The sequence below is a fragment of the Ruditapes philippinarum genome, unplaced genomic scaffold (assembly GCF_026571515.1).
Source record: "Ruditapes philippinarum isolate M1 unplaced genomic scaffold, ASM2657151v2 ctg15516_1_1_1_1, whole genome shotgun sequence".
Taxonomy (NCBI): Eukaryota; Metazoa; Mollusca; class Bivalvia; order Venerida; family Veneridae; genus Ruditapes; species Ruditapes philippinarum.
The window spans coordinates 6,082-21,214 of NW_026862982.1; the positions used below are offsets into that span (position 1 = coordinate 6,082).

The 15,133-nt window shown below is 32.9% G+C and overlaps 1 protein-coding gene across 1 annotated transcript; it reads right to left on the reverse strand.

Annotated features, from left to right (window-relative positions):
• Positions 1-912: 912 nt before the first annotated feature.
• On the reverse strand, positions 913-15,133 carry LOC132720828 (uncharacterized; the record flags this gene model as incomplete). Its single annotated transcript, XM_060705053.1, is given in 9 exon segments — positions 913-1,184; positions 2,315-2,713; positions 3,293-3,480; positions 5,528-5,626; positions 6,074-6,249; positions 6,859-7,042; positions 8,771-8,829; positions 9,554-9,686; positions 14,932-15,133. Coding segments are annotated over 8 exon segments (1,497 nt in total).

Below are 15,133 nucleotides of genomic sequence, written 5' to 3' on the forward strand. Positions count from 1 at the left end.
GATAGGTAATCTGCCTCTGTTCTGGCCAGTTTTGTAAGGGTTGTGAACGAAACGAGGGTAGGTAATTACGTCCCCTTGATGAACTATTACCCCAGAATTTACACCAGCAGTTTGTGTTACAGTGCTCGAGTTGTGGAATATATTTTCAAATAAAGTAGAATGGCTGCTTGTACTAGCTACAATGGTTGGCCACAATGATTACCACTTGGGGGGAACCCAATTGGCCTAGATACAGTCTAATGTTTGCCTGTCTACTTTGAAGGTACACAGCACTACCACATTTTAGGTAAAGACGCACTTGCATCATCATTAACAGAAGTACATTTAATGCCTTGTAAGATTAGCACCTGTAGTTGTTGTTGTTGTTGTACATGAATTTTAAGCACCTGTTTGGCGCAGACTTGACTTTCAAACAGCCAGTGTTGCCACTCAGTGATGGAGCCCGAGTTACATTTTTGGCCAGTATTGTTAGAATTGAACACATATTTTAAAGCAGTTTGATTCAAACTAGACAGGGACAAGTTCCGATGATGGTTTTGTTCCGGGGACAAAGACCTTGGGTACCTGTATCTGTATGGCTGCACTCATAATTACCAGTAACTTTTGGGTATAACCCGTGGTCTGTGTTAGGGAGTTACCTTTTCCTTTACTACTAGCCAGATGTTGTCTCTGTTGACAGTGGTATTACAAAAATTTGCAGTCTTTCTCTTATACTAGGAAATACTTTTTTCTGTTGATGTGATAGATGACGACGTTGGTTAACTTCGCTTGGGTTTTTTGTGACGGTCTTTGTAAAAAAATCGCGACAAAAGGTAGGGGTGGATGGGGCTTGCCATTGAAACTAATATATCACTTTGAGTCCTAGCTATCGAGGTTTCGTTACATGTCTATTCTTGGTTATTAATAATGGAATTATTTGATAAGTGGTCTGTCTACATCATTAACAGCACTATTTATTTCAGTACTATCATTTGACTCTCCCCTCACAGATGATACTATATTTGTATGTCCGGTATTTGAACAGGGCCTTATATACTGGCCTGTTACAGCTTCGAGTGGAATTTCTACTTCCTCCGTTATATCAATTGCTGGTAACAGATGCCTGCTCAAAGATGGTTCATTAGTTATTCTTCTTGAAGCTGCCACTCTTTGCCGTTCAGTGTTACTGGTGAGTGGATTTAAGCCTGAAAAAAGAAATGGTTGGACATAAAAAAAGGTAACGGGTAATTTAGTAAAAACCATGTCAAAGTCATTTATGCTTGCAGGTTAACTAGAGCAAGGATTCAGCTTAGTTTTGAGTTGATTCTCTATTATTGCTTTGTGATTCAATTTACTAAGGCTATGTTAGCATTAATTTTTCTATATGGAATACACTGGAATACATCCAACTTTAAAGACTCCAAAGCGTCAACAATTTGTGGTTTGACTTCCATTCTTTATTTTAAACAACACATTTTTGTGTTTATATTACACACATTTTGATTGGATATGTGACAGCATGTAACCAATGGTGAAATGCTTGCTTAGAAAATGTTTGTTTAATATCAGAAAGCACATATTTTATCAAAAATCAAATTAAAATACAGCCAAGACGAATCCAGAATAGAATCTTCAGCTCTGAACTGTGTTAGCGAGTAATCACCAAATTTATCGCAGCACTCCTAAGGTTAACTCTTACCCTGCAGAATTTATATAATGAACTTTTCTTACTTTTGTATTTGGAACTGTCCAATATTGATTTTAGAGTTTCAAACTTCAATATGGACATAAAGTGAGAAGTCAACTGCATAGAGTTTAGTTGGACAGTACAGGTGTGTAGGCTAGCCAATATTGTTGGCAAAGAAAAGCATTGATGCAAGCTACTAAGGAGGTAAATGATTGGTTTTCACATATAGAACAGTAAAAAGCTTTTTCAAAAACACATTTCTCTTAGTCAAATAACTATGAGTTAATACTCTTCATTGAAGACCAATCTATCCATAAAGGATATAATACTTTAGATGCAGTGTCTGTCCTAGGAGGGGGGATGGGGGGATTCACTCATATTTTTAAGAATTCCCCCTATTTTTTCAGAGACGAGGAAAATTTTACATAGAGAAAGAAGGAAAAAAATCAACAAATTTAATAAATTCTCCCTTTACGATAAAAATCCCCATCCCCCCCCCCCCCTGTTTTTTAAATCCTAGAATAGACACTGAGATGTAAGTTTAACTAAACATTCAAAGATATTGTGCCCAGACCTATTGAACTAATGTTCATTTAAAACAGATAAGCTGAATAAAACTGTGATCATATTCACAGGAAAACTAATTACCTTCTGTTGGGGTTTCAGCGTCTTGGTTTATTGAGGACAGGAAAGGATCAAATGTTGGATTCAACAGGAGTTCTCTTTCTGATTCTGGCAAGCTGCCAAATACAGACTGCGTGCTTGGACGCAGATTACCAGAACTTTCTTGCACACTTATTCTGGGAAAGTCACTGCCCTGCCATCTTCTTCGGCGTCTTACAAATTCAGGACTTGGTTGGTATCCGGCTGGTCTTAATGCATGGGCAATTTGACTGGCGTATGACACAAAATTATTCCCACTGCCTCGAACTGACTGTCCTATTACAGAGGGCTCATCGGGTCCTGGTAGAGGTGGTCGAGGTGGGGATCCAGGTGATAAAGGTCTCACTAAGCCCTCATTATGGAGGTCAGGCAGCCCATCATAACCTGAAATATAATTTTCAACTTTTACATACTCAGCACTGTCAAATTATCAATTCCAATACTTTTTTTTCCTAAAATTAATTATTATCATTTGTATACTTTTTTTTTTGAAAGAATGAGAAAATATTTCAGAAATTTTTTACTTGATTTCATTTAACATCAACTATCAATGCTGTAAAAAGTATATGCTGTACTGTCGGTTGAAAAATACTTTAAAACGTTAAAAGCGTTAAAACATAATATCCTTTTGATACTACTAAATTTTATGCTCAAATTATCAATGATCAAAATCAATGATAAATATAGTTCATGACAATGAGCTTGACTAAATACAATAAAAAGTCTAGTCACACCTGAACAAAGTTCAATTATTGAATGCTACGCTGTCTAAAACAAATAGTTATAAACCATTTGACTTTTTAATCCTCCCTGAGTAAATATGCACATAAGACTTCGGAATAAAATCTCAAGTTCTCTCATTGGTAAAAAAAGTAAGAAGACACAAAGTCAATACTTTGATAAAATTTCTTAAAACAGATCAAGACATTAAGCATTTAAAGTTTACATGATTGAGTGCCATACCTTGTCCTGTAGGAACATTCCTGTCCACCATACTTCCTATACCTGTTGCTATTGGTAACCCGATACCATCACCAGGTCCTAACTGTGTGAAAAGCCTATCTCGTCTGTAGTCCTGGTAGTAGTTTACAATGTTATTGTACACGGAGCTTAATCTTGATGGTTGACTTGTGGGTGGAGGTCGTTCCTCCCTGAAGTTAAAGTAGGAATTAAATACAGGTCTAATGTATCAGCACACTGTAATATCCTTTATCACAAGAATTTTCATAATGCATGGACAGGCATCTGAGGTCTTCCTCCTCCATTACAAACTGGAAAGATGCTGTATGACCTAAGTAGTGCCAAGATGACTAACAAGAGCTGTCACAGGAGACAGCCAAGCTCGACTAATAAAATACTGGACGATGTAAGGAGGACAAAACTATGAAAGAAAAATCAATTATGTATAATTATGTATTAAGTTATAGTAAAAAAAATAACATTTGTTAACATAAATTCCAAGATCAAGGGAAATAATTCTAGAAAAAGTCATGCTAGAGTTATGAACCTTGTCACACAACATGTGTGTAATGATAAGAAATATATTTGAAGTTTGTAGTAGATACCTTAAAAAGTAAATAAGTTATAATATTTCTTAAAGAAAATCCTAAGTTCAAAGAGAGATAAATCTGTAAAAATTGCTTCAAGAGTTATAAACATTGTCACATAAAATGTAATTGATGATAAGGAATAAGTATTTGAAGTTTGAGGTAGATACCTTTAAAACTAAAGAAGTTATAGCAAAAAATAACATTTTTCTAGTAAAAAAATCTAAGTTTATGGGGAGATAATTCTTGCAATATTGATGCTAGAGTTATGATCCTTGTCACATAAGATGGGGATGATGATAAGGTACATATATTTGAAGTATGAGGTTGATTCCTTTAGAATAAATAAGTTACAGTAAAAAATAGTATTTTTTAAGGAAAATTCTTAGTTCAAGGGGAGATAAATCTGAAAGTATTGGTGCTAGAGTTATGAACCTTGTCACATAAGATGTGGTTGATGATAAGGAACATATATTTGAAGTTTGAAGTTAATACCTTAAGAAATGACAAAGTTATAGTGAAAAATATTTTACTGCACCAAAACTTTAATCTGAAATCTGGATGCAGACGCTGGGGCGAGTAGGACAGCTCTCCATATACTTCGTATAGTCAAGCTAAAAAACTCAACCCACCAACTATACAAACAAAGATGCCACATTTCATGTAGATCAAGAATACCTAAGATCAAGAATACATATCTGGCTATCTGCATAAAGTAAAACTTATATAGTGATACAAGTACTTTATTAAAAAGAAAAACATTTAAACTGTCAACATGATCACTTCCCATAGCAAATTTGTGAATAGTGATTCTTCATTATGACAAGGGCACTAACTCTGACAAAACATATCAATTCACAAGACAAACCCTAGATGCCAAACTTTACATGCTGATCAACATTCTTGTAAAGTTTCATGACCCTATGTCAAATACTTTTTGTGCTACATGTGACATGTGTCAAGTTGAAAATTGCAAATTTTTACTAAGTCAAGGACAATAACACTACAAATACTAAATAAATCTAATCGAAAATACCCAATGGCACAACTACACATGCTGATCAACATTCCAATAACGTTTTATGACTCTAGTTAAAATACTTTTTGAGATATGTGCGACACAAGTTGAAAATTGCAAATTTTTACTAAGTCAAGGGCAATAACTCTGACCAAATCAGAATAAATCCACAAGCGAAACCCCAGGTGTACAAGTTCACATACTGATCAACATTCCTGTAAAGTTTTATGACTCTAGGTCAAATACTTTTTGAGCTACGTGTGACACAAAAGAGAACGGACGGACAACGTGTGACACAAAAGAGAACGGACGTTCTCACAGGACAGTAATTAAGTGGCTACTCTATTGTTCTCTCTATTGTTCTTTTTAGCCACACAAAAGCATTACGGAATGAATGACACCAAAGAGAAAGAACAGTTACCTATTGTCCCTCTAGCCACATAATTACTCTCCTGTGAGTGCGGACGGACAGATGGACGGACAAGGGTTAATCTAAATGCCCCCCCCCCCAAAATATGTGAATCTACTTCTTCAGTTTTATTTTAAGGGAGAAATTTTAGTCAAAAGCTTCAGGTACATGTAGTCAAAACGAGATATTTTAATATCTTTAAACAAATCACAAGCAGAACTTACCCCATGTGAGACACACTGGACAACTGATCTCTATGTACAGATGTATTATTGGAGATCCCTGTATAAAGTGTGTGCCCAACACTGTCAAAATGTATCCATCTGCAATATAATACATATAATAACTTACTTTCATGGACAGTATAAGGTTAAATATGTTTGTTTTTTGTTATTTTTTCATTATGCCGATTTTACAAGTTTTTGGTTGTATCTAGTAACCAGATTTCCGAGTAAACTAGTAATTACCAACTTCTTGGTATGTGACCCACTTCTAATTGACATGATTTCTGAATCAGTGTATCGAGAAAATCTACAGCAAAGAGTAGGGTAGAGCAATCGCTGACTCATTGAAATAAATAAATCAAAAACTTAAGAACAGAAATCCTGATTTAGCATACAACACTGCCCTTGCCTTTTAGGTCTTTTCATATTTCAATTAGGAAATAGTTTAAGTTTTACTATGAAATTAAGTAAATTAATTTTCTATAAATAATATGTAATATTATAAAATAATATCACATATCTATATATTTAAGTATAACATTATACCTGATTCTTTCATAATCATGACTGGTACTACACTTGGCAAACGGTTCCGGTTTTGTCCAGTCCCAGAAGTAGATAGTGTTACCAGCAGCTATGACAAGCACCTGGTCAGTCGGATGAAAAGCCAGTGCAGCAACCACTGAATTATTTTCTGTGTCCCATACTTCACAACCATGGCCCTGTTAAATGATAATAAGAACATAATCATTGTTTGTTTGGAATCACAGAATGTTCAGAGAATTTGAAAACTGAAGTACTGAGGATTTGACCTTGAAAAATTGTCAACTTTAATTTCAATTAATATAACTCATGATATGACCCTGAGAAATCATAAACTTTAAATTCAATTAATATAATGTAACTTGATATAAACTATTATTAAGTGCATCAAGCTCTTTTAAAAAATATCAGATTGCATGATTGTGTATTATAACAAACTGTATATAATTTAACAAAATATTCATAGTCATTAGAATTAATTATTATGAAAAGGCATGAAATGATCTGTTTCTGAAATTTACTTTTTATGTCAGACATGTGGTTCAATATGTAAATTGTTCACCACAAACTATGTATACATGTCGTATACATGTCGGAGAGTTAAGTTTATAAAAATGCAGCATCCAGCCAGACAGGCAAGAAAAGGTTGCCTGAAGTTGGCTCAGACAGTATCACCATGAGACTGGCAACACAACAATTAACATTCCATTGACAAATTTAGCTTATTCATTACAATAATTGTCAAAACCTGTTGTATAATGGAACTAATCAATAAAGTACAAACTTACATAAAGGTCCCAAATCCTGACCTGACCACCTAAACAGCCACTGGCTACAATATTACTGTAGGAGGGATGGTAAGCCAGGCTCCAAGGGGTTCGAGGATGTCCTCGTAATGTGTGCAAACACTTTCCTGTTGCAATATCTGTAACCCTAACAGAATGGTCACCATGTGTTGATGCAACTTTTGTCCTGTAATATAAATCAAGGTAACTACATAATTATTTTCTTACATACGAGGGTTGTCCCAAAAGTCCGTGACAAATTTTATAGCCGGTTCAGTTATAACGCCAATAGAAAATAATTCACACATATAACCGTTAAGTTTATTATTTAACATTACAACAAATCATTTACAAAAAATTTACTCTAGTAACTTGAGTTGCCGGCGCACGTCAAATAATTTACATTTTGTTATGAATAGGCTGAAATTAATTACGTATATTTCAAATATCTGATAATGTGTCTGCACAATGTCACGTTGACTTCCTCTGCTGCTATGTTTAAATCATCTCTGAAAATTTTAGTTAAATAACTTAAAAAACGAAAAAGATACGAATAAATGAAAATATTTCATATAAAATAGGAAAGTTGAAATGGCGACGGTCGAAGAATTTGCGGCGCAGTGAACATGTCATTCAGGTTTCATGACTATTTCGAGGTGACACATGTAACGATTTTCAACAAATAAACCAAATATAACAGTTTAGCAACATATTCTGAGTATTTGTGTACAAAAGGCATGAACAGAACCAGAGTTTTGCGCTACAAAAAGCGAAAATAAGGAAAACACGGATAGGAAGACCGATCTTCGTCGCCTATTTCCTACAGCTAAAAACAGGAGTAATTATCTATGAAAATTTGTGAAAATGTTTAAATTATATGGGTTTATAACATATTAAAATATCAAATTCGTACCTGTTTTATTTAGCTTTTAATCAATCTTGTCACAGAATATTGGGACAACCCTCGTACATCTAGTTATGTTTAAACTTACAGAATCTTGAAAAGTTTTCATCCTTCTTTCAGGGATTTTACTTTTCAGAAATTGCCAGTGGCTTTGCAACTGAGCATGGCTCCCATTAAGATTAAGTTTTAAAATTTAGAAGTCAGAGGCTGAAAACTTCTGACATTGGATGTCATATTATATACATGTAGGTAAAGAAGAAAAAACATTATGTTTTGGAAGTCACAAGCCAACATCAAAAGTAAATGACTCACAAACTAAAAGATGCCCTGACAGAGAAAATAATTGCTAGAAATAATTATCATTAAACAAGTTTCAGAAGTACATTAACTAGTTATTTAGTTAAGACAATTTAGTTGTCATGCATAAATTGTAGCTGTATGTACAAAGCCTCTTCATGTCATCAAGAGTTTATTTTCTGGCATTCATACATTGAAATCACTAAAAATTTGTTTGACTTCATTGACTGTACATGTACAGAATAAAGGAAAGAATGTTTTGGGCTTCGGATAATAGCCTAGCTACTGGACAGTGAAATGCACAAACAAGAGCTGTAAGTAGAAAAACATGCTCCAATACCCTATTGTTTGAAAGTAAATCAAGAGCTTGGATCATGAAGAATTGTAGAAGTTCAAAAACAGCAATAATTCTGTCAAAATCCACGTTGCAGATATGGGACTTGGACAGTGACCAGTCACCTCCTAATACACTCTCAAGTGTGAGAAGAGGCGACCCATTCCATTTATTAGTTTTCGAGATACTTGCACACAAAAACTTGAACAATCTGTGGTGGCGGACTTAGTTAGTACAACAGAGTATAGATCTCCCCATTCTTCAAACAGTTGAGCTAAAAATCACTGTCAGGAACTAAGTAACCATCAATTTTCACAAGAATCAAATAATTTATTCAATAAAAGTTCATTTTCAAGCTATTATAAGATGGCTTTACATACCCATCTGGACTGAACTGCATAACAAAAGTGGCCCTACATTTCCCAGATATCTCAGCAGCCTGGAAAAAAATTACAATCATGTGTTTAGAACTAATACATGCATTATCAAAAATATACTGTACTTAGATATATTGAATTCAAACATATATTAATATTTATGTTTTTTTTTTAATGAAAAAGTATTCCTTCAGTTAACATGATTTAGGCTTTTAGAATAACTGTAGCTGCCTTGCTTACACATGGTATATATTATAAATATAATTTAAGTAAGGGTGGCAACCAGTAATGAGTAATCGATTAATCAAAGATTACATGAGTCAACATTGTCATGACCCAGTCAGGTTTTAAACCCATGATCGAAGGTTGAAGACTCAGACTTTCGAACCACTAGTCAACCTCTGTTGCTGCTTTCATTGTTAATAATAATATATGTACAATGTATAGGTTTGTTAGGCAGCATACATGAAATTCAACATCTCTGAACTTACACAGTTGCTGTTGGGTGACAGATTTAACTGAATTAATATGGATTTGACAAACCTTTACCTACTTTGTAGTTGCAATTATGTTTTCAAGGAGCAAGTATGATGCACTGATTTCACACAATAGTATGAATAATATGACAAATTGTTGCAAAATTACATGTAGTAAACTTAACGTACCACAGAATTTGAAAATTAGAAATATTTCAACCACTAGTCAAAACATACAAAAAGAAAGCTGCATTACAACAAATGTTAAAACAGTTAAACTTATTTCATACATATACAATGTACATGTTACCTTATTAACAAATGATTTTGAGAGTTTCATCTCCAGGAACATTTCCATGTTCCTCTGTGAACTCTTCTTCCTCCTGGACAACCCATATTGACGTTCCTGAATATAACTTGTTACATTCATTGTTCATGCATGCCTGAAATTCCATAAAAAGAGAAACATTTACTATTCAGTATAAAATTGTTTGAGAAATAGGCTACATGTACTGTACATTAAAGGTTCCATATCACAACAAAGACATTGCAGCAATCGAAAGGTGGCACAGATAGCTCAGTTGGTTACACCAGAGGTTATCACTCCTGAGGTTCCAAGTTTGATCCTGGGTTACACCCTTGAGATTTTTCAGAGACACTGTCAGTGTTTCCCACCTACAGGTGCACTGGTAAGAAATCCAGGTAATCCTCTCATGTATCAGTGATAAACAATTGACATGTAAAAGAACCAAGGGATCTATTCAATAAGAGCTAGGGACTGGTTCCTGGATTCCCTTGTATCTCATAGCTGTCACTCAATTCAATTCAATGTATACAATGCAGAGCAACAGATAAGATGCGTATTTACACAATTAATTTTACAAAATAGTTATACGCAATTGTCTTATTTTATATGCGTATAAATAAGATACACAATTGTCGTAAAGATCCGTGTGTATTGTCATTTTCGTCACGTCATCCACTAGTAGTTTCAGACAATATAAATTATTATATAAATTATTTATATGCATGCTATCCGAATATTCCCAAAGGTAATTCAGGGCTTACTATTCGAGAGTCTCTGGTCTTTGATGGTCCCCGGTATCGAAAGACTGCCAAAGTCAACTCAATATCAAGCACGACACTGTAAATTTGTATAATAATCTACTAAGGATAACAGTCTTTACCACGAATATTAAGTCGCTTAGGCCTAAAGAGGCTACGTTTTTGCCTGTTGGGTACTTATTTTTTTGACAAAACCTTTTCATGTATTGGCAAGTCGAACACAGTTGTTCCGTGAACACTTTTATCTTATTTCCTAACCTTTTCACTATGTGATTAAGTAAGATATAGTCAGACCTGTTAGGTTTTATTCTCATTTGAATCATAACTGACTTTATTTTCAAAATGTAGATACGTTTTTTACACAGTATCAAACTGTACATCGCTTTCATTATAACAACATAACAGCTGCTTATCAATGTAGCATTTGATCGCTATTTTACTTTTAACAAAGGATTACACCTACTCCAAGCAAATAAAAATCCAAACCATTCAAAGTAGGCAAACTGTAAATGGTTTTATATACACATTCCTGCCATAGCTTAAATAATAATAGTAATACAACACATAATAAACTATGAAATTCATATCTTCATAATTGAATACCCGTATTCAACTGATCTTAAAATCATATGGTAACAGGTTTTAGAATAGGAAGTGGCTAGCCGTACGGCTAGCCAAAAGTTCTAGCCGTACGTGAGTCACGTACGACTAGCCAGGACACACTGTATTGGCTAGCCGTACGGCACTTTTCAAAAATATATGGAAGGCGAAAGTACATATGTTAATTATGACTTTAAGCGAGGATTTTAGTCAAGAATGTTTACTTTTTAGAGATTAATCGACGTGTTGGCTTCAGTAAAGAATGTACGTACTTTAATTGTCATCTCAAGACGTCGAGAAAAAATAGCGTTTGGTTGCAGTTAAATAACATCAATTGAAATAGTTTACAAAATTTTGATAATAATCCTTTTTTGTTTCATTAAGTTTAATTTTTAAATTGAAAAAACAAACAAAAAACACCGAAAATAATTGTTGTTGGGCTCTGATAATTGCGTCAATTACCGATGGTATAGAAGTTTTTCCATCGTCCATCATTAAGGAAAGTTTGCATTATTAAATTATTTTTTCCTTTTCACCGTTTTTTTAATATTCTTATTATTTATTTATTTATTCCCCTCCGATCATTTTATTCGATCCATGTGCTTAATTAACAGATTTAACAATTCATCTTTCATACAAATCATAAGCATGAAAATTAAGATAGATTATACAACGCTTACTCGTATTCATTTTTTGTGTGCAAAATTGCCGAGCATCTTTATTAAAGTGAACACACTAGGACAAAGGTGGAGATTTGATTAAAATCGTCGTTTAAAGACACAAAATAACATATGCATTTACGACTTCCATATAATTTTGAAAAGTGCCGTATGGCTAGCCAATACAGCTGGTCCAGGCTAGTCGTACGTGACTCACGTACAGCTAGAACTTTTGGCTAGCTGTACGTATCCAATTAAATTGAGCCAATACCTATGTTCAATTCCACATGAAATGATGGGAGTAATACCCATATACCCAATTCACTTTCAAAGCTTATCTGTTGCTCTGCAATGTATACCTTAGTGTAATCATAAACAATTCTGAATCAGTATGATGTAAAGCAATCATAATGCATATATTCATATTTTTTTTTATATTTAATAGCGGACTTCCTCTCCAAAACAGAAGACAGATATGAACTAATAGTTATAAAATACAAGTTCAACAAAATACGAATTAAAAGGAGACAGCATCATAGACATCTTCCAATAAACTATTACTGAAAGTGAAGTTACATATATACTTTACCGAATAGCAATTTAATTTCTCAAACAATCACATAAGATCTCTGTTTTATTGTATTGTAAATGTTACCAATCGATTTATTAGGTATGATTTCATGTTTTATTAAATTCTATGATTATTTAAAAGATTTATGAATGTTAAAGAAATTGAGAATGCTTTCCGGTTTTGTTAAGTATATGTACATTACCGAATAGCACTCGAATTTTCCATAAAAAAAAACCGTATAACCTTCATTGTATTGAATTGAAAAAGTTACCAATAGATTTATTAGGGAAAAATCTCCCTGACATTATTTTTTAATAATTATTATTACGAATAAAAAAGTTTAAAATAGATATTAAAATAGATATATCGAGTGCTTTCCGGTCCTGCACATTCCATTATTGCTTTCCGGTCCTGTGAAGAAAATAATAGTAATACATCACCGAAAAGCACTGGTCCTCTTACCTCAGACATACCGATGGTATGTAAATATTTAAAATGTATGTAATCTAATATATTAATATATTTATTTGTTGTAGGAAGACAAGAGGATTCAAAATAGCAGGAAGGGAAGAACAATAATTGTTTCAGTGATGTTTTTTTTTTTTTTTGGACAATAAACAGTGCCATAAATAAAAATAAACAGATTTAAAACAGAACTTAGCAAACATATATACATGTACATACATAATTGAAAACAAATATGATATTGAAATCAATCAAGGCACACTTCACGCCTCGTTTATTCCACGGGCACACGCTGATTTAATTAGCACATTTAAGAGGTGTTAATATATTTACACAATAGCTGGATGTATTTAACTGTCCAAGATTCCACCGTCACCAAATATCATGTCGAGTATGTCAGTCCTGTTCTTGTCGTTTACGCCGTCGTCTATCAGTGCAAACTACGCAGAGTTTTGTGTAGCTTAAAACATATTAATAGTATTGTTGATAAAAACGGCCCTTTTAAGGGCCCAACATATATTACGAAAGAAATCCAGATTTATATTGTCAATTTGTTTGTCAATAAAGCTTTTTACATATTAAAATATTTTTACAACTTATATAAATATTTAGTTAAGTTTTGAAACAAATACGTGCATCCAATACAACCTGTACAAATTATTAGTTAATTAATTAAATAAATAAGTTACATCCCTCCTGTCACCCCCGGATAAACGACTTGGATCTTTTGTTTAATTATATGGCAAGCCGAAATCAGAATCGGACCAACGCACCAAAAACGACATGAGAGGCCATTTATTAATTTCTTTTATAATGTTCTTATTATGGTAATGGATTAATTTTGTTGAGGTTTATATACAATTTTATTCAAATATGAGTAAATTTTAATAGCACCTTGATATAAAGTTCTAAGAGATTCCGTATATATCCGTTACAAATATTTCTTTTCACGAGTGCCGTAATAATCTTCATTAAACAAAATTAATTTTTATATCAAAAGAGTGTGTAGTTAATTGCAATTTCTAATTATCTAATTTAATGTGCATGTAAAGGACAGTGTCTGATTAATGCAACTTTGAGATGTGCAGGTCGGTACTCTCAATTATCATAATTGTATACAATTTGATTAAATCATCACCTTTGTGTGCTACAATATACAAGGTCTTTAATCAGCATGGAGTAGCACGTGTGATAAACAATACAACAACTACTGTCCTCCACTGATGACCACATTGCTTTTCGGTACACATAGTATGGTCAAAATAAAGACATAACTGAACGAAAATTTATAAGTTTTTCTTTATTTTACATAATATAAAAATATAATATAAAAAAAGATGGTTCAATGCTTTGAATAACTTCTTGGTACTTTTTACACATCATCTTTCTGTCCTTCACACAACCTATAAAATATTAGAAATATGATACAATGATATATGGTATGAGCAAGATTGAAAAATCGTGTAACTAATCATAATATTTTTAAATAAAATAAGTTCAACTTAATTAATCAATTTATAACACTTTCACATAATTAATATGAAGGATTAGTGTGATTAATATAAATATTCGAGTGCTATTCGGTAAAGTAGATGTACTTTAGCATTACCGGAAAGCAATCAATACAACTTTGTAGCAACTTTGAAAATCGCGTAATGAAACATAAAATATTTATAAAAAACGTCATGATATACAGATCTTCAACTACTAAATAGATTGAAAACACTTTCAAACCAATAAAATAAAGTTTTCATGTATTACTTGGATAAACTATATTGCTATTCGGTAAAGTACATGTACCGTAGCAGGACCGGAAAGCACTCGATATATCTTATTTTCCTAAATAATAGTAATAATAATCATAATATAATTACAAAAACGTGTTGTCTGAAAGATTTTGATCTAATAAATCGATTGATAACACTTTCAAACCAATAGAATTAAGTTTTCATGTATAATTTGATAAACAATATTGCTATCCGGTAATGTACATGTATCTTAACAGGACCGGAAAACACTCGATATATATCTATTTTTCTAAATACTCGTAATATTATCAATATATAATTATAAAAATGACTTGTCTGTAAGATTTTGAGCTAATAAATCGATTGGTAACACTTTCAAACCGATTAATTAACGTTTTCATATGTTTTTATGAGAAATTTGAGTGCTTTCCGGTTTTTCGGTGCTATCCGGTGCTTTCCGGTTTTTCTATGCACCGGCAATGTCCTCCTGTTTACCTTTTTTGCTATGACATATGATAATTAAATTTTTCTTTAAGTTTTACTTAAAGGAAACATCATCAAACCTTCAAAATAAACTTACGTAAAAGAAATTCACAAACGATTAAGTTAAGTCGAGGTTCTTGGTCTTCTTTCGTGAAATCATAAGATTTTTTGAATCCTCTGACCTGATTATCCGAAAATATGTTCATCCGAATATCTCTGCGGTTTTTAACAAAACACTAAAATTCACAATATATTTCAAATGATGTCATCAAAAATTAACTGCACATTCTTGGATCCGA